The 21,650-nt window shown below is 38.8% G+C and overlaps 1 protein-coding gene across 1 annotated transcript in view; it reads right to left on the reverse strand.

Moving 5' to 3' along the window:
• Nucleotides 1–21,650, reverse strand: part of schip1 (schwannomin interacting protein 1) — a 168,498-nt gene that overhangs the window by 143,608 nt on the left and 3,240 nt on the right. Inside the window, exons 3-5 of the mRNA XM_077612362.1 lie at nucleotides 19,717–19,784; nucleotides 19,020–19,106; nucleotides 17,481–17,592 (exon numbers count right to left, since the gene is read on the reverse strand). Of these exons, the coding sequence (XP_077468488.1) occupies nucleotides 17,481–17,592; nucleotides 19,020–19,106; nucleotides 19,717–19,784 (267 nt within the window). The remainder of the gene's footprint in view (nucleotides 1–17,480; nucleotides 17,593–19,019; nucleotides 19,107–19,716; nucleotides 19,785–21,650) is intronic.

Here is a 21,650-nt window from a genome sequence, read left to right on the forward strand (position 1 = left end):
ATACAAATTGGTGTTTGTTGGTATTACGTGTAAGCTCAAACAGCTCAGCAGGACATTGGTATCCATTCATGTGTATTGGAGTCATCTAGAATCAGACCATTTAGGGCAAGTGTGCTCACACTTTTCTCACTCTAATATGTTTGTATAAAGATGCTTTTATTGTATTGACAGAGATGTTAATCATCATTATTTGAATTCAATCAGGTATGATTTAATACAAATTAAATATATTATTATGTAATACTAATACAATTTAATTAAGATTGCTCAAAAGAAAATACTAAACTAAAGTAATTAAAGTTATCTGTCAAACCAAACTGCAAAAATATGCTTCTATTATTATTGCAAATAAGAAAAAAAGTATTAATTTGTGTTTTTTGTCATTGGACTGTTCCAAAAATAAACATTAATTTGACCTCATCTATCGCGGTCATCTACTGTTTTGATATCACTCAAAATCAACTGGCTTGAGCAATCAGCTTTTGTGATCTCATTTTCTTATTAAGCCCCCCTCAAAAAGACTAAGTGTAGCCTATTTTCTCCTCTCTGAAGGAAATCAGGCAATGATAAGATTCCCAGATAATCATGAAGGAAGACGAGAAGACGAGGAGCTGAAATGAGGAGGTATGGGAAGAAAAGACGACTGATAAGAGAAAAAAAATATTCCAGAGAAACATCAAAGACACAAAAAGGGTTTCAATGAATTCATCAAGACAACTTGGAAAGTCATTTTAACCTTTCATGCTTTACACTAAAATGAGAAAAATCTCATTTCGGTCCACACACAAAAAAGTTCTATCAGTTGATGAAAAAAAAAATCTCATCTAAAGCTTGGACAACGTTAACATTTATAGCCTGAAAGCCCTTTCACACTCTCCCTAATGTTCGCTTTCAGCCCCCATAGCAGATTTAGCGGTTGAAAGTAAAAGCATTCCTTCCTGTGCTATTCCATCCACTTTTTTTCCATCCTGAAATTCCCCAAATAGATCTTTCAGAAGACAGAACACCCTTGTACGCCCTAGGAGTATATATTGTTTTAACTGTGCTCATACTTAGTACAACTTGGACACTGCATAGTAAGTAAGATCATTGAAAAATCTGAACAACCAATACATTGGGGACTATGCTCTTTTCTAATCAAAAACACAGATGAATTAAAAACTACCATGACAAAACATGCATACATGAGGACAAGTGTACTACTCATGACAGTTCTTGTAAATAAATACTTTCTTAACTATGCATTTATCAATTAGAGGATGAAGTGTATACAATAGAGGACAGTGTTAAAACTGAGATTTGAATTACTGTGAATCAGTCAGTCACAATTTAGTATAAGTAAGATACAATTTACAAGAACATATTTTATTTAAGCTGATCTGCATCTGTCAATCATTTTGCCCCATGTTTTAAACATCGATTGGTTACAAAACATAGCTGGTATCTCATCTTACCTTTTGTCAGCTGGTCTGTTATGAATAGAGTGATGTTTATTGAATTCCATGCTTAATGTGCATTGACGTCTAATATCCAAAACAAATCTATGTAAATATGAGCTTGGAAAAGATTAGATCCCAGCAATAAAGCTGCACAAACACAAGGATTTAAAAAAGATTATTTCCATGAAATCTAATAACAGACTTGAGATTAATCTATTTCCAGCAAATATATCTAGCATTAATTAAAATGTATTTCAATATGACGTGTTGCCAACAGGAGATGCAGAAGTTGTACAAAAGCGGTTTAAAAGTTCACTTGTTTGCACAGAATAAATGAGTTTATCACCAAGATGTCTCTGCAGCTGTGGCAGCTTATTTCTTTCAAATCAGGAAATTTTGTCTCCACCTCAGCATCTCGCAAACTCGTCTGAAAACAACCTAAACGATCGGTGTGACTGGCAAATAAAATGAAGCGACCATATAAAACACTAACAAGACAAGCCATAAACAGTGTTTGTGCGTAATTATGTGTTCAAAGCTGTTTTGGAGTGTCCATTAAGTTTGCCAAACTCTAAATTAAAAGATGGGATTCATTACGTTTACAACAAGTGGGCCTGCTTAATAGGCGGTGATGTCATCAAGAAAATGGAGCTCATGAACAGAAGTGTTGCTTTTGAGATTTGACAAATGCTATGCTAAGTGCATGGCCTTCAAAATTGCTTTTGGGCAGGAAGTTAAAAGCCTTTTTACACTGGTGCAAGCAACACAGTGCGCTGCTGACAACCCCATGAATTGTGAGTGTGTGTGTGGTGGGGGGTACCCGTGCAAAAGAGTGTTGCTTGGTGGCGCAGCGAGAGTAAATATACGCGGAGGGGAGCGGACACAAATAGAAGCATATTCTGTTCGAGAAAAGCAATGCTCTGGCATCAGAAAGTAGAAAGGAAATACTATATTGTACTAATCTGGCGGGTAAATTTATGGGTAACGACATAAGGACAATAGAAGGTTTAATAAATACAATTTCTTTTGCTTTTTTTCCTGGAGCTTTGGGAAATTTCAAAAGGGCCCCTAAAACTTTTCCTGTTCAGCCTAAAGAATATAATAGTGGTTTGGTAGAAATTTGTGTAGACGGTCGATTGGTCGCCGATCTTTTGGTCGCCCGGAAGGTAAGTGATAATTACCATTTAAATTGTTGCTCAAATTCCCTAAATACAAACTGCGAATTACTATTTAGTCATACTTAATGCCCTAGTAATTATTAGGCTAAAGAAAAGCTCAAAATTTCCCGGACTTGTATTGTTTTTATTGGAGAACTTGTTAAGACCCTGACTGACATAGCTTCTTAAAGGGACAACGCATGTACATACAAACTCTTATACATTCACACGTTGGCTCAGTGAAACTGCTCATGGCCGTTGTTGGCTTTTATTGATGCGTAGACTGTGTTGTTGTTACCTTGTTTTGTCGCCGGTCTTTTGGTCGTCGGTCTTTTGGTCGCCGGTCTTTTGGTCGCCCCGACCGCGACAACGGGTGACCAAAAGACCGCGACCAAAAGACGGCAACCAATCGACCGCACACGGAAATTTGGGGGACATAAACTAAATTAAAATCTACGTTTTTGCGTCAAAATTAGTGGAGCCAGGTTTACGGCTGGTCTCCCTTCCTTATGATGAGTAAACACAGTGGCTTTCTAGTCTTCATCCACTGGCGAGGCAGACTATGGTGCATGTCGATGAAAAGCCTCATTTAAAGCCTCGTTTATACTTCCGAAAATGCTGGTTGGTCAGCACTTCCAAATTTGTTGATGATTGAATATGGAGTGTTGGCTTGTTTGTGATTTACTGTTTTGCTTTCTTACTAATGTAAAAAAATGGCCTTCACACCCAGAGGATGTTTGGCCAACAAGAATTTCCATCAAAGTTCAATCACCTCACTTGACCAGAGGGCATCATATTTTGGCACAACTAACCTGACTCTGATTAGAAGTGACGAGAAGACGTACATATTTCAAAGTGCAAGTGGAATAAAATGGCTGAAGGTTTAAAGCCATTATTGTGCTGACGTAATTAAGAGGCTGCAATAATGCCATATTAATGGGCCTCGGCTTCCACGTTCAAATGGGCAGAGAAGTATGTCTAAGTGTGCGCATGAAATGAAGGATTAAATCAAGATGTCGAATATACGTCCCAAGCCATATTTACTGCTTTAATAAGAGTTGGGTAAGCAAAGAGAAGGCCTGCAGGGGACAAGGAGTCTATGTCAGCACATATGCAAACACACACATACCTATCCATGCGCATGTATATACTGACACGATCTCGTCCTTGTCAACTTGACCTTTTTTCCATAGACTCTTTAAAAAAAGGCTAATCTATTGCTCAATTTTACACAGCTGCCATATATATGCTTTTTTAGGAGTATGTGCACAAATGTCAGTGTGTGAGTTTGTGTGGAACTGCTAACAAGCTGTAGGGGTCATCTTGGAAAGACAAGTGCAAAGCGTTGAGGGTGCATCTAATTGTGAATAACATAGATAAGAGATCGGAAGATAAAACCGAGAGAGAAAAAAATGTTGTGCGCATGTGTATGTGCGCCCAATCCAATTAAACGCATTTTCAGACATGATCTTCTCTGACCGTATAAAAGACATTATCCCAGCCAACATACTTTCTATTCCTATAGGTTTCCATAAATCTGTACATGGCAAAATACACCTCACAGAGCATCAACAAATGTTGGAAAAGCACAGCGGGTCATCTGATGGTTTGCGGAGGGAGGGAAGGGAGCAGCAAAGGGGGGAGAGGTTGTGATATCTGACTGCTGGCTTGACGGGGAGGAGGTTTAAGGGGGGTGAGGGATGAAGAGAGATAAAAGTCCAGCGATAAACGCGCTGAGCACTGAGCTCCCCATAGAATCTCAATCAGGCCGTAACACAAAGTCAGGGGATTTGTTGAAGCAGTTAAATGTGATATACATCGACTGGCAACTGCAGTTGGTATGTCTGCACAAGTTAATGAGATCCAATACAAGAGCTATGTCAAAAGTCCACTTACAATGGCACAACAACCGTGAGATGCATCGTGAATACAAAGCACTCAATTTAAGTCCCTGTAATAGAAAATAGATGGCCATTTTGAATCGGAATTAGGGGTGGGAACCTCTGCATACCTCACGATGCAATATGATTTACAATACAAAGCTTACGTTAATGATTATCTCAAAATAAATAGATAGGAAATTATAGGTGTATAAGTGTCAGAATATCATTTTAAAATATTCTATATCACTAGTAGAGGCCCAATCCATTTGAACTTAACCACTGGGTCGTTTCCTGTTGACCTTCGGGCATACGAATCTCTGTATGTAGTAGATAATGTAGCTGTACTGTAGCATATTATATAACTTCATGGTGCATGGAATAGATCATAAATCGTACATTTTGTGCTCTAATAAAAGTGAATCATGAATAAAATGTGGGACTCTGCTAATAAAATTAGAACCATTGGCAATTCAATTGCAATTGTTCGCACAATTGCTTCTGAAAGGTTTACTGGAGTAAGGAATAATGGGGGAAAGGGCATTGCTTATTCAGAACATGGCGAAATCTCAAATATCAATATTGAGACTTAATTTAACATCCAGCTACTATGTATCGCATTTAACTTTTCTTCATTAGCGGCCAAGCAGCAAAAATCATTGTTCTGTGTCAGCAGGCTTCTATCCTCATACACACATACAAAGCTACTCAAACCATCTCATTTACTAGTCTGAGTGCTTTCGTCATCATGTGGAGATAAATGTCAGGATGCGACCCTGCATCCCGCCGGAGCACGCTGACAGGAAGGAGGTCTGACCTCTAGCTGGCCACCCCGCAGGGCGTCGCTGTGACAGACGGCATGAACGAGCGAGATGAGCGAGTGAGGAAAATACACAAAAAAGATGGAGGAGTCATTTCCCCTTGACATTAAGCGGAGTCGGGCAGGAATTGTCCTGCTTCCAAAGAAAGACGTCACAGGCAGTGATAAGCTGCTGTGAATAGGGGGGCACGTGAATTTGTGAGTGTGGTCAAGGTTAGGGGTCAGCTAGAGATACAGTCAATCACTGGCCTCCTGCTAAGATTCCCTCATTTAGATATGCTTGTGGGCATTAACTGAGCATTGGAAAACCAGAGAGCTGAATCAAGAGGATGGGAAGTACAAATTGCACTAGTATATTCAGGCCATAATTTGATTTATTATGACTACTTCTGCATCTTTGTCATTTGCTGTATATTGGATTTTGTAAAGTCACCTTTTATTGCTTAGAGACACAGCGACTCATGAGGAAACTGGGGGGATAAGGATTGTATCGACCTCAATTGTCTCAGACAATAAGCAAAAATTACAAGACCTATGCTTGCCTTGTTTTGCACTTGTTCATTTGTTTTAATAAAGCTATTATGTAAATGATCATTTGTTAATGGTCCAGATTTTGTATGACATTTGGCGCTACTACAAAAGCGTTAACCCAGGTGAATTTCCCAACACAACTTTGTTTAAAATGTTCTACAAGGAACACTTTCATTTTGGAAGTAATTGACTTTCCCAAAAAGCTAACACAGGGGAAACATGCATTAAAGATGATATCCGTTCACCCCCGCAGACTTGTTTATTTTCTACTTGTGGACACGATTCCTCGTGTCCGTAAAAATACAGCACTACAAAATGCGCTGTTATACACTCGCATTTTGGCTTAATTGCAGGTGTAAAAATCCAAGTGTATTAAAAAGGTTCCATGGCATCAATGAAACATGCAATTAACAGCTTACTTATTCATAATTCAGAAGTGAAAAAAACTAAACCGTTTTAGTGACTGCAGCACGCACGAAACATGGTCAGCCCTTGAGGCGAGAAACTATGGTGATATTTTCCCAACAATTCCAATACAACATTTGTGTGATACATACTTTAGAATCATAAATTATATGTTAATCCAACACTAAACATCATAACTACCAAGTTCCAATTATCCAATGCTAAAATCATATCACACAACTGTGCCTCTAACATAACCTGCAGCATTTTTTACCTGCAAACACGATGAAAAATTTAATAAAAAATACACCAGATACACTGGTTGTCAAACCCTTCACTACCTCCTGTTTTTACAAATTTTTCAAGATGATTCTCCTTATATAGAGAATGTGCCAAATCAAAAATGCATTTGCCATTCATCACGCCTGCAAGCAACTTGAGCAACAGTGTATGGCACTTAAATTCATTCAAGATTCACGCGACAAAGGCCCCTCATCTAAAAAAAGGAAAAAAAGTAATTAAAAATTAAAAAAACAGTATGTAATGGAACTGAATACTGACACTGTCCAAGGATCCTTTAGCATCCAAATGTGCATTAAAAAGGGCTGTTCTAGAGAATGATAAGTGTGGCGTAATTCTCAATCCTTCGGGCATTTTGACAGAAAGATGTCACAGGCATTGTATGAAGTCAGCAGGGTTTTCCGTTGTTTAAACTTGGGACTAAAAAAGACGAAACAATATTGACATTTTCAGTTAGTATGTACTGAACGCCCATATGGAAATTGGCTCCTTCTTCCTCCTCACAGAAGGATGACAGAGGGGATTTGGAAGCCGGCTGATGTAATGCAGCTTCAAACACTCCCCACCATCCGCCCACAAAAAACACCACCCACTTTCACAGGAAAATGATTTTTTTTTAAATCCACAGACCGACTTTCTAACTCTCATTCAAACTGACAGATTATTGAGAAGTAAACTCGGGAGAGAATGGGGAAGCAGCGCAAGTGAGGAAACAACAAGGATTGAAGGGGAGCTGTGAAGCGCGTATCTCATGCTGAAACTCAATGTGACACCCATTTTAGAGTGTTTGCCCTCCAAACAAGAGGTAATTATGGAAGTTTTAGCTCTGCCAGGGCCAGAATGGCATCAAGTGTTGTGTGTTTGCACAGCTCTCAACAGCAGAATAGGCTCTTGTGTTCACTGTGCCGTCTGGGAAGAGGGGAGCTAAATATAAAACACACAGACACATTTCGACACAGGCTAGCACAGTGCTGCCGTGGCCATTACACCATTGGGAACATCTGATCCAAATCAGTTGTCTTGTCAAAACTATTGTGTATGTATCAAAACTGTAATATGTTGGAATGATAGCACATGTATATTAACTAAAATGGAAGCATGATTAGGTAAAGTCAACATTTTCCATGATAGTCATAATAATGATCTCTCTCACACACTGTCACCTTATCCAAAGTTAACAAGATAATTACTTCCTTTGTTATTATGGACATGACGGCATTGTAATTCACAAGCTGTAACCACACAATATGAAAGAGATAAAGCATAAGGTTATACAAGACTACTAAGTGGTGTCAGTTTTAAAGAAGAAAAACTAGATAAATGGATGGACGTAATTGAAGAACCCAAGATTGAACGTCCACAATACACCTGTGGTTAGTTTAAGCTATTGTGTAATAAAAATACAATAGTTTTAATAGTGTTATAAGGTGCAGCTATAAGCCAAATGGAAAAGTCAATTAAGATCCGTACAACAAATTGAGCTCCTAAGCTTACCTCCAATCATTATTTTATCTTTTATGCAGACAACATGTAAAATCTTACTAACTACACAGTAAATAGTCTAGTTTAATATGTGAATGTCAACAAAAAAGGAGCTCAACCGCATATTTTGGCCTTGCCATTAGCTCGTATAGTTCCCTGTTCAATAAGTATACATATCCATATCTACTTTGCCTATTCAATGTTCTTTCTGCACGACTGTGCATTTTATGAAGTTATTGTTTTATATTGAATCAAAATGAGTAATATACCTCAATATGGTTTCTCATTGTGATGAGATACACCAATGTTATATTAATGTTTTATCTACTTAAGAAAAAAATATACACTTCTGGAGCAAACTCAATTATTTTTCACAAAATGAGAGATTAATAGCATGTGAATATGTATGTCTACAACAAGAGATTGCAGTCATCTCCCGGGGATTCTCCCAATTACCCAAATTTTATTTACCTCATGGATATAATAAAAGTATCTCCCCAACAATCTAATCCGTAGCACGGCACTGCAAAACATTACATTTTAGTCACAGCATTTGTATTGGATGTCATTAAATTTAGCATGTGGAGCTAATAAAATTCTGGTTACAGTGTATATCCGAGCACCATTTATTGAACCATGACATGATTAAGCATTCGGAGCACAGTCAAACTGAAACAACACAGTAATAATGTGCTGACTAGCAGTAAGAGAGTGGGAAAAAATTGTTACGCAATTTAATAATCACTTTATAATTTTGTGTGTGCTGGTCGCATTTCTTTTCACGTTCTCTGCTCTCAAGGTAATTTGTGTTCAGGAAATAGGAGAGAACATTGCCTGTTGATGCTTTATCACATTCTCTATGTGGGCTTTATACTGTAAATATGCACACACCCATTAAGGACATGAAAAAAAATAAGTATGCCATCAGTCTACATTAGCTGGATATACACAACATTTCCTCTTAGCTGTAACTGGCTGAGCTCTTGAAAATGCTTCATGAGAATTAGTCATTGACAATAATGGTTTTGAACATTCTATTATAGTCTATCATCAAGGCACTTTCGCACCATCCCAGCAATGTTTAAAGGCAAGATAAAAACTAAGCTAATAAAAGAAAAAAGTGGGGATACCTCAAAATGGTTAAATTTTCTGACAATATTTGTCTTGCTTTTCTTCAGGCCATTATAAAAGCGCTTTTTCATTAATGGACAACAACCTGCCCAAACAGAGCAATTTTCATTCATTCCAATTTTCAATGAGGGATCCCGATATGAAAATTATTATAGATTCCATTTAGCCACTATACCTATTTTCAAGAATAAAATGGATCAACGTTCTCAATACATCCATCCAACATCTTCTAAAGTGCATGTTTGAAAGCTGTAATGCAAAAGAGGTTGTCACACTACGCAAGACAGTACGGGAACCTTTGCATTGATGTCCATACATTATGCAAATAGAAGCTTCCACACAGGATTCAAAGATTCAATAATCTATTATAGACAAAGCTTCAAAGCCAAGGCCCTTGGCAGAGGAACATTCCTCAACACTAAGAGCGTTTTGGCACGCTCGCTAATTTATATGCACAAACACTGTCGGCATGTATCCAGGTATTTTCTCAGCCCCTTATGTTCTTCCCTTTGCACAGAATGGAAACTCAATATGAGGCTCACACTACAAGAGGACACCACCTCCACATTTGGTGCTGGCGCAGATCAAAAAGACATGAGAAAGGCCAGAAGGAGATCAAATGTGACTTTGACAAATCCACAGCCTCCCGCGGCATACTGAACACACTTCACACAATAGTGTGGACACACGCTCAAACCTGCACATTCAACGCAGAATGGTTAATGGTTAACCTTGAAAGAGATGCTAAAGAATGGAAAAAAGGAGCTTTTCTCCATGTTGTTTTGCACACCCATGAACATAGTGGTTCTTAGTATAAATGATTTAAAAAAAAAATCTAAATTGTCTAAATTGATTTTGAAATTCTAAATTGAACATGGGAAAAGACCCACATTCCCAATTGTGATATTATTTTTTATGGAATGAAATCAGTTGAAAAAAAATCTGTAAGAAAAACAAATGGCCTAAAATATCCGAAATCTAACATAACATTGGTTAAATGATCCTTTTCCTCTGATCCTCTCAATTCTCTGATATTTAATCTCATGATTGGATGAGTCCAGTTTGCGCATTTGAGCCTTTTATTTTTAACCTTCCCATCCTCTCCAAGGACTAACAAGCAATTTGCGTCTCCTTGCATCCAAATGTCCACATTGAAAGCCTGCTGTCAGAGGAGGATTACAACGCCTATGATCTTGTTAATGGCTATTAATAATAGATGACTTGAGAAATGAGAAAGGAGGGAGCGAAGGGTGATGTGTAGTATGAGGATAGGAGGTCAGAAGATAAAGTTAGAGGGGATGGTGGTTTCATATGAGCGGAGGTCAGAGTAGAGATTTCCCCTACTCGTCTCTCCTCCTGGGATCTCATTACAGCCTAAAGGCTGGCTACGAGAACAGAAGCCCATCTACGTATGCGCTAAAGAGAGGTACAAAGTGGACGCGTGCGGGAAAGACGAAGTAGGAGTGGCAAAGCAAAGACGACAACTTGTGCTGGTAGAGAAGGCGTTGAGCACGTTGCCCCGGCAGCAGATTGTCATTATGACTGCAGATGGCCGGGAGACGGCCACGGCAGATTTACCGGACGTGTGTTTTGCGTACACGAATATGCTACAAGCAAACGCCTACGTGAGCATGCATGCCACACTTGTCGACTAAAACTGTCTTTTTTTGCTAAATAACTCAACTCATTGCTTCCCAATGTTTGTTGAGCCAGGGGACACCTATTATCCGAGAAAAATCTAAGACTTGCTACCAAACAAAAATGTCACAAGAGGAATGATGTAGTTCTGAAACTTTTACTACAGGTAAACAACTTCAAATACTGCAATATTATGCAGAATTTGAACATTAACCTTCTCTTTAGAAGACACTGCAACTTTACATGGTCTTTATGCATTAATTAAATGTTCCTACAGATTAAATGCCAATGTGTCACTGACTTAAGAGACAAGTTTATAGTCAAGCTACATGGCATCCTTCGGAATATAGGTTGACAAGCACTAAACTGTCATGGCCAGTAAAAAGGTGTCACTGATAAATGATGAATAAAAAAATGAAAAACGATGCAATAAAAAATACACAATAAAAGGGAGATGAGGACCTGTCATGTCCTTCCTACTTTTAACATCTCCATTCACAAGTGTTTATTATCATGAATCAAGGATTATACCATTGATTTTAGAATTATTTAATTACAACTTAAGTGAGACCTTTTTAGTCTTAGAATAATTGAGCGACTGCTCTCTTCGCCAACTTTTTCTGTGGTGTGCGATTTGTTCCCACGAGAACAGCAAAACAAATTCTCATAAGTGAAGGCTAGCTCGTTTCTGACCATTTTACTGTTTTTCTCCAAAATGTTGATCTTTATGGTGTTTAAGATTTCGCTTTCACATTAAAGGAATTAATGGACCAGGTGCAGGTGAGTAAGTAAATGATCCAGTGACAAAGTGCCGCTAACCAAAGTGTACAAGAAAGACCACAGCCCCAAAAATTATGTCAGTTAATCACACCTGCCTGCATGTCGGAATTGAAAATAGGTGCTTCTAAACTCCAAAGTTTCCGACCATTAATTCCATTCCCTGGAGAACCTAAATGCACTTAAATGCCCCACTTGACCACAGTCCAGAGGTTTAATAGCAGCACAGTTCTCTTTTTTTACAAACAGCACGTAAACAACAGAAAGGAATACGCTGGAAAGGAAAACATCGTCAATTCCAAGTTCCAGACCCTATGCAGCAAAATACCTAAATGCAACATAATGCCTCATTTTAAGGATAAGGATGTCCAAAATGCCACCATTTTAATCCAATTGTAGGGTAAAGCCTCATGTCCTTCAGATCTTACTTCCTCTTACAGACTTGCAATATATTATTGTGTGATAAGAAAAAAAGGAGTATACATATCTGTATATGGATCCTTGTGAGTATTGACCATTTATTTTTTTAATACTCTGACAAGATTCTATCGTTTGACTGGTTTGTCAAAATCTATGACTGTGGGATATTAAATTAGCATATAATTGTTTAGCCATCATGGGGCCAAATAAAGTGAAGTGAGACTGTTGTTACACTGTCAAGGTTCTATTTTGAAGATGTGGCTTTGTATGTTATGCTTTATATTATCATAATCTTGCCCTGATATGCCAGGAATATTTGATACATTTATTCAGGAATTCAAATTGTAAATGTGGCTCTACATTTGCGTTAATCTGAATGGTCCCTGCGATTGGCTAGTCACCAGTCTACGCTGTACTCAGCCACTCACCAAATATTAGCAGCGATAGGCTCTAGTTCCCCTGCTAATGGGGACACGCTCTACAGAAAATGGCTGGATGGATGAAAAGTCCCCATGAATGATTACGGACAACTTTGTATTTTCTACATTCACATACATTAGTCAACATTTGGCGAAGGTAGAATGGGGACAAAGATGAAGGAGTGACACACATACCTAAGAATACTCACAAATGTAATTTGCCTGACGCTTTAATGCAGAGTGATCATCACTATGAAAGCAACTCCATGCTCCCTTCCTGCTCTCGTTCACCCCCACTTCCTCCCATATTCAGTTCATCAGCCATCCATCGTTCCTGCCACTCGTCCTGGAGTCATCAGCACGCTCTCATCTTTCCCCCGCCACACTGTCCGGCCGTGATGAATCCCCAAGAAATCTTCCCAATGGCCTTTTACAAAATCAATGGATGTTTCTTGAGCAGCGCGTTATAGTTTTTACGTCTGTGTGGAAGCCTGCTGTCAAGATTAGATTTGTAAAATATGAGCTTTTATTGTAAAGCAATGAAGGCGAGGGCGTGGTAAGTAAATGAATGACGAATGGAACATTAGACATATGCAACCTAATGGACTTCCATTTTTGTTGAACCGGTAGTTCTAATGATACGTGTCCATATGGAGGAAACCCACGCACTATTGCTATTAACTTCTGCTTGAATTTATTTTACTGTGGAACATTGCAAATATGCGGTTGGAGAGTTTTGTAATTAGTCACATTCGGAACAAGCCCAGTTATTGAAAGATAAAAACCAAAGCATTACAACCGCGAGAATTACTTCCCTACATTATTCTAATTTAGTGTCTGTATTATATTATGTTCAACCAGCTAAAAGCCTAATACACAGACTATATATTCCTGTCTTTAACTTAAGTGTTTTTCAAATAAAATGTAAAATAAAAAGTCATGGAGCTGAGCTTCGCATCCGTGACAACGCACTCGGATGGCATCCACTTCATAATTTGCACGAGCAATTACATTTTCTGTCATAACCGATACAAACGCAAGGAGTTACCGCCGCCCAGGAAGCCGGCTGGGCCTCGTTTTGACAGTAAATAAGCTAATAGGCAAATGGCACGGCTATTAAATGAGTTAAACCCGATCGATGTCGGCTTGGGAGCAGAGGTATATAAATTTATTTCAAATGAGTCACCCCGACTGACACCAATAAAGCAAGTCATCTGTTAGCATCTGTCTGCAGAAGCGAGGGACAGCTGTGTGGATGTGTGTGTGCACAGGCAACAGGGAGAGCGAGGGACGACTTTTGCTCGAGCAGGTGGGAAACGAGGGTATTAAGGGGGGGTGGGTACAGATGAAGCCGTCACTTCCCTTTGTGCGAGTTGGGGCTGAGAGAGATGAGAGAATGATCTCCCACGCAAAACCGCAGGAATGCTTACACTAACACTTTCCCTGCTACTGGAATAAAAAAATTAAATTAAAATCTTGTCACGGAGCTGAAAACAGATCAATGTCCATAACACACACGCCCATGAACACACATTGCCAGAGCTCCGATGGTGATGGTGTTACAGGCCTTCGTTCACTGGTAGACTTGCAATCTTATAGCGAGGCAAGTGTAACTTTCTATAATTGTTTAACAGCAAGATGGGTGAGAAAAAAAGTGTGACATTCACATTATTTTTTGTACTTGCTTAAAGACTCAGAATAGCCTTTAAAGTGCTCATATGTTGATCATGATCAACTACTAGATCTCAAATAAAGTTTCAGTCGATTGCGTCCTCGTATAGAAAAACAAGTCCTGTCGTCTTTACGGTTGTATTTTTGTTTTTACTGACAAACAGATAAACCAGTCAAGCTTTAGCCTTTACTCTATCATCCACCCTCAGTGACTTATTTTTTTTTTAAATAAAGGCTTCTTTCCGAGTGAGTTTGCATTCAGTGTAGTCATCAGAGCAAGGTCATACCAAAATTGTGTGCTATGTGGGTTCAGTGTATAAACTAACACAATTACATTGGGTTCAGCAATGACATAATTCCTTAACAGGTCTACAAACACAGAACATCCAAGTAATCATGGACAAAAATGTTCTGCAGCATCACTGCGTGCTGCCATTCAAAATGCTTTGGCCGTTAAATGCAAAACAAGATGTCTCCTAATCACCAACATTAATGCTCGATCCAATTACCCCTCCATTGCAGATCTTTATCCATTCACATTAAACACTGATGTACTTTCCTTCTATCCAGCCTTTGCAATCTAGAATTTATCATTTTGACACAACCGAGCAGCTTGTCATAAAATGTCCAAATGTCATTGTGTTGATTTGCTACAAGCTGACAAATTGTGCCTATTGATGCCTGCTCCAGAACACAATACTGCAGGAACACAGTTTACAGCAACACTGCCTTTGACACAATGCACATCCAACCCCTGGAGGTTAGGCAAAGGGGGACTAAAAAAAACCTGTGTTCAAGCTGTCAGATCTATTGATTTACTCTCGCAAGGCCAAGGAGGTTGAGACTGAGGCACGTAGGGCTCGGCACCTATGCGTAAGTTAGGTTCTAGTCTACAGTCCATATCTGCTGAGGCTCAGCATACAAATGCTTTTGAGAAGACTCCCAGGGAGACGCTCGCTCTTATCAAATAAGTTAACATTGAGACACAGACTTTAATTCTCAGTGTTGTGTCGTGACTCGGTGTCTGTAGATGGAAAATAGTGTGGGAGAAAGAAACTGAATGCAGTTCCACAAAGTGTATGTGTGGCAATAGAACATTGTGTTTTTATGTGTTGACTTTCGTGAAACATGCATCAAGCGTGTTTAAACCTAACATCTCTTCACTGATAGACTCCCAGCCTACCAAATATTTAACAATGTTACATTCCTGCTATGTGCTAATGAATTTCAACAGATTATCCTGTGGTGTGGGATGTTCCTGAAGTCGGTCTTTCTACCCCAACCGGTTTAGAAAAGGATCAAGTCAGATTTTTTTTAAAATGTAAAATTGGTTTAAATATTCTCAATCACTACTCATTATGTGTTGGTCAACATTGTGACATAGAACATGCAACAAGTTTGTGGGAGGATCCCATTGAAGTATTACTACATGTGTATGGTGTGCTGTTTTTTTGTCATTTTACATATTGATTTATATTAGTTAATATATTATAAATAAGCAGGGGAATAATACAATATATTTTACCAAATATACACACACACACCCATGCCAGGGTGAACAATTCAAGCCACTGACTAGCCTGAGTAAAGCAATGTGGAAAAGGCACAAAGCCTATAACAGCACTCCAAAAGAAAGACTTTGCCAAAGCTGATCAAATGAATAGAGTCTAAACCTGACTGGAAGAAACTAATACATACATTTGTTTCTAACAGGTTAGGCTCGTGTAACGATCTGCTGACAGAGCTCTCTTAACAAGCTATAAGAATGCTGCATTACATCCAGAAGGCTGCTACTCGAGTATTGACCCGAACCAAGAAATAAGACCATAATTTGTCAAATGTCGCGGTCTTCGTACTGGTTTCCTTTCACTGACGGTATAAACTTGAGCTCTGCTTATATATAAGACACGTAATGGTCTAGCGCCACAGCTTCTCTAAACATATGAGAGGCGATATGAATTTATAAAATTAGACTTTGTATATCACATTCAAATTAAAGTAGTATAATTTTTTTCACACTCCCTAAGTATATGTAAAGATCTTTACACACTGATGTATTTTCTTTAATTTTGCATGTACTATATCTCCCTCAGCTACAGAGTTTGAAAAAGATACTTTCAGCCAGAAAACAAATTTCACTACACATTAAGTGCAATGTGTATTTGGATTTTTGCCAAAATAAGAATGATTGGGGGATCTAATTAACAAACGTTAAAGGAAAAATCATTTTTCGGCTGTTAGCCTGGCTTTAAAACCAAATAAATTAGTGACTATCAAACAGCCAAGTTAAGCATTAATGTGGTCATACAAAGGAAAAGCAAGAAAACTTTTCCTGACTAAATCAAATTTTCAGTGATGAACGTCACAAAATAACAGGTGATAATGGAAAAAACATTATGCAAGTTATCAAGTAAGAGACAAATATAATAGAAAAATATAGTGTGGTAAAATCTTTGGCTATCACTAATGTACAACTTCCAGCAAAGACCTTCTGTATTCTAGTGAACCACTGTCCCAGTTTGACTATTAAAATAGCACTGATATACAATCTCTCTAGATTCTACTGCAGCTTTCTAGTCCAGTCTTGCATGAAATAAAACTTGGAATATATGTATTAGATGGTCCAGAATGCAGTTGTATGCAGACCATCATTTATTCTTTTGTGATAGAGCAACTTTGTAATTAAGACGCCATTTACAGCTGCGGTAATAACAACAAACTCCTCCAAGCAGAACAAACAAGCTCAAAACAAACACAACAAAAACAGGCTCACCAGGAGACCCATCCATCTGTTTGTTAAAGAAATCTTGCTTTTTCCTTTCTGCCTATGCATAGAAAGAAGCCCACGTAGACATTGGTAAGGATGCAGACATGACATCATATTCTTTTGTCTCTGGTTTGTAATAAATGCACGGCTGGAGCTGTGCACATACTGTGAAGGTGGCAGATTGTGTGTGTCCTAGTCTATCATTTCAACATAAAAGCGTATTGTATTTGCATTTATCTCAGCCTTTGTTTTGCCTGTTTATCTGCAACATCTCTATTTTGTTTGGATGCCATGCTCGGTGAGCACTGTTTAATTTCAATCCCATCTCCCTTGGGAAATCCGAGCGATGAGGAAGGGATGGGAGAGAGATGGAGAGGGTAGGAGGGGCAAGACAGGGTAGGACACGGCCAAAGACACTTCATTAATCAATCAACCATCTTTAAAAATTTACCTAATTAAGGGCTAATTACTGATCTGGGCCAGAAGCCAGCTGTCACCCTGACCGCCTATGCCAACGCAACCCTTGTACCGCCCCAGATGACAGTAAATGTGTACAGTCCTCCCTCACTCTATCCCTCTTCCCCTTTACTTTATCAGTCTATCCATTCATCGCAGGTGATGCCATTAGTGTTTTTTTTCTTACCGGAAAAAGGTCGGTGGTCACAACGGTGTCATTGGAGCTCTGGTCAATGTTCTTGTCGTGTTCTTGCCAGATCTCACGGCGTGACATGCTGGCACGCCAGGCACGCTGAATACTGGAAAGTAAAGGAAATGTAAGTAATGGCAAAGCAAATTAATTCAACTGAACTCAAACACGATGATGCCAAAAGAGGGCTAGAGGAACCTCCATTTAAAGTTTTAACAAGTGACATCAGGCAGAAATCTCCAAAATCATTACAGTCCCAGATATTTAAATAAAAAAAGATAATTGTTGGGCTAGTTTCAATCTTGGGAGTTTTCAAGTTAGCATGAATATCTAAAGCACAAATTAGCGGATTTTGGGGGGGTTGGCAGCTGCGACATGTCTCATTACCAACAAAGCACGCCGAAATGAAGCATAGATGCAGCAAGTCTCTATCTGTTCAACATCAAAGGAACTACTTAACAAGCAGCTGTGACAGGTCGCTTAGGTTAGCTGAGGCTGTCAGCGCCACTCCTGAGAATCTGATGAGAGGATAATGATTGTTTAATGAGTCAGATATGTATTTTCAACAAAACCGGTGGGCACATTGCGATGTCGTCATTGCGGTGTTCAGACCGGAAGGAAACCAACAGACTGGATCGAATCTTATTCTCAGGTGATTTACCAATAGTAGTATATATATATAATAATAGTAATAATTCTAGAAGGTCTGTAGCATTCTTTCTGCTCATTTCCAAAGTTAATGATTCATTTTATGATTTAAAAACACCCTTTAAAACAATAAAATGTATCCTCACATTTGCTGTCCATGATTTTTTTTTTAAGATCTCACAGTGCACTGCAACATTTCGCTTCCTTACACGTCTATTTCTTCATCCTGTTATTAACTATCTATTTTCCACCTTTAGAATGTGTTCGGCCTGTCCTGACCTCTCTCCTCCTGTCTGGCGCCACACCTCTGAGAGAGTGCTTGCTACTCATTCTCTACTTTTCTTTCATCCCCGAGTGGCCCCGACACCGAGGTCCAGTGCGGGGTGTCGCATCAATTACCCGATGGGAAAAAAAACATTCACTTCCATTGGAGCAGAGAGACAGCCGAAGTAAACGGAACAAATTGAATCAAGAAGAAGAAATCCAAGCTCTCCAAGCCAATATCGTTGGCCTTTTTTTCGCTCCAACTCCATTTTGACCAATCTTACTTTTTCGTCAATTCTCTCGTGATCCAATGCTGGGCCTCTGCTTTACAATTAAATTTACTCTACACAGAAACAATGGCTTTTCCTTCCTAATCTCTACTTTCATGGAAAAGCCGGAGGCGAGAGTTGCTTCACCCCGTTCTGCCATGGAAAGCTATGATGTGCCGTGGTTGTTTGGTAGCGTGACCCCTAACTCTGTAAAAAATGTGGCTGGACTCGACTAACACAGAGCAGCTGGGAGGCATGGAGCACACTGGTCATGTGCAAGGTGAAACTGACCAAATGAGGGAATAATGGTGAGGAAATGCTTTGGAAAGTAAACAATCACACAAGTGAAACTCACATAATAGCCTTGATTTCCAATTGCTGCTGCTGTTGCCCGCAGCGATGAGGCCTGTTATCTGCCTCCCCTTCGCTCCTTTGGGGGTGACTGAATGAGAAAGGACAAGGAAAAAAAAAATATGAACCAGGGTGCTATTTCAAGACAACATTTTTGTTGCAAGCCAGTGTAAAGTATAGATTCGTTTCTGATAGATCTTAATCATGCTGCAATAGTTTAAAATGGCATGCATTGTTGTGGTTTTAAATTGTGGTAGGTTTCAAAATAGAGTTTAATCCCTGAATTTATTCATTTACGACTTATCCTTACAAGGGTTGCAGGGGGTGCTGAAGCCAATCACAGCCAACTAGGGACACCAGGTGGGGTAAACCCTGAATTGGGGGCCAGCCAAACCAGAAACCACATGGGATTAAATCCTCAGAACTGTGAGGCCGACGTGCTAACCATTCGCTCACTGGGCCATTTAATCGCTGAGTTGGAGTTTAAAATTATGGTTGAGATTCCCAATTAAGGGTTTAAATGTTTAAGGTTTTAAATTAGCATATTTAAAAAAAAATTGATTTCACATTGTGTTGAATCCAGAGTTAAGAATTGTTCTTTGAAACATAAACTAAGAGGAGGCCAACTCTCTTTCGACTTCAAGTAGATGAAAAATATATTTTTTATGAATGTGCGTCAGGAATGCCATTTCGAATCTTACCCCTCCACCTTGGAAGCTGTTTGCCCTCCACTGTGATTGCAGTAGCGATGATACCGCTTCACTTCTTCCTGTAAGGAGTAGGAGAAAAAAAATACCAACATGTCAAAAACAACTGCAGACATCACACTCCAGGCAGGAGCTGGCCGTTTATGAAGGAGTTTTTGTATTGATCCAAATGAGTGTTTTTCATTCCTGGCAGAGGTCTACACTCTAATGAGAGCCATTTGAGTTTACCACATCTCTATCTTATCTGTTAATGGGTCACAAGACTATAATTCTCAATCTGTTCACATGAATGTAAATAATACCAGGAGTGCAGTTAAGGGTCAATTATGCATAAACCAGCCAAATGTAGGCTGCTGTCCAAGGGTTGACACTCCCACATAATAGATAATTGAGACAATGTGGATGGAATCATGTGAGCAACAAAGCTTCAGCAAACATTTCCCTGCTGGCAACGATGATGCACATACACAACACACGTATTGGGAAACTGTACAAGGTGCCCAAGGACACTTTGAAAGTGGGCAGTGGACAACATAAAGTGCAACAGAATCAATTTTTGGAATAAGATATTTTACGAGATGCCCACCCTAAAAAACGTTAACACTATAGAAAATGAATTGATGCATTCTCGAGGTTTGTATTGGAAGACTGTGTAGAACTTAATATTGTGATCAGTGAGTTTATATTATTGGAACGCAACAGCTGCAGTGGGAATGACAGCAATTGTTCAAAACAAAATGAAAAATAAAAATCATTTAACTCACAGCTACATTAACAAGAAAACTAACTACTCACTCTAGCCAGATGTTCGATTAAACATCCATGATAAATTGCTTAAAGTTGACTTTTTTTAAAATATGAATCTAGATTTATCTCATTTAAGACCGTTCATTACGCATTCAGCCCACTACTACTACTACATCTTCATGACAAGATAATGGAATTTTTAATTCGGACAGCAATATTTCAAAAGTGAAATATCACATATTAAAAGTTACATGGGAGGCAGAATTGCTCATCTTATTTTGCAGATGCCTTCATCATTGTCCTGCGGCATCCGCGTGTTTACAACCGGCCATAAAGAGTGGATCACCGTAGAGGATGAAAAACACTTCAAAGTTTCACGGGAGCAAAACAGAGTGAAATTGCTTTGGTTGATGACAGAAAAAATTGCAATAGTTAAAATCAATGGTATGATTTTGGGAAACATCAATATGTACGCCACTCTAGCCTGCTGGGATTGTGCCTCACAGCACAATTGAATTATTTTCAAATTCTTTATAAATGGTGATCAATGTGCTGTGTCACTGATGAAAAATTGGTGGACTCATTGCTAAAATCATTTGCCGGGATCCATGCGTCATTCAAATTCATAACTGTATTGTATAAACTTAAATGCATATTCTTCCACAAAAAGCATGTGATTTAAAGCAATGGAACACATTCAGGAAGGTGTCTAGTATTTAGATATTCATATGGCATTCTGCAAATATCAGTCCCCCACAGGATTGGGCTGACAATGTAAAAAATCTGCAACAGTCTAATGGCTGGCGGGCAGCAGCTGGACAAGCAAGGAAGTGACTGATGAAGAGGAGCCGAGATGTACATTAAGTCGTAATGAGTGTAAATCAATTTCATTTAAAAGGAACAGATTATGAAAAATCTTATTTTTAATTGCTTGAATTTAAACAGCTGAGACTGAGTATGTCATGGTCGGTCAAACCAATCTTTCTTGACTAAATAGCATAATATATATTCCTGTAAGCACTGCTACGTATAGTATATTATATATGTCCACATGTTGCCTCATATAGCTGTTGCGTATACCCGTATAGGGTTATTAAATCACAACATAGCTGGTGTTAATTATGTGTCAGAATATAACAGAGGGCAGTTTGATAAGGCAATAAATGTGGTGGCTTATTTGT

The sequence above is a fragment of the Stigmatopora argus genome, chromosome 10, assembly GCF_051989625.1.
Source record: "Stigmatopora argus isolate UIUO_Sarg chromosome 10, RoL_Sarg_1.0, whole genome shotgun sequence".
Taxonomy (NCBI): domain Eukaryota; kingdom Metazoa; phylum Chordata; class Actinopteri; order Syngnathiformes; family Syngnathidae; genus Stigmatopora; species Stigmatopora argus.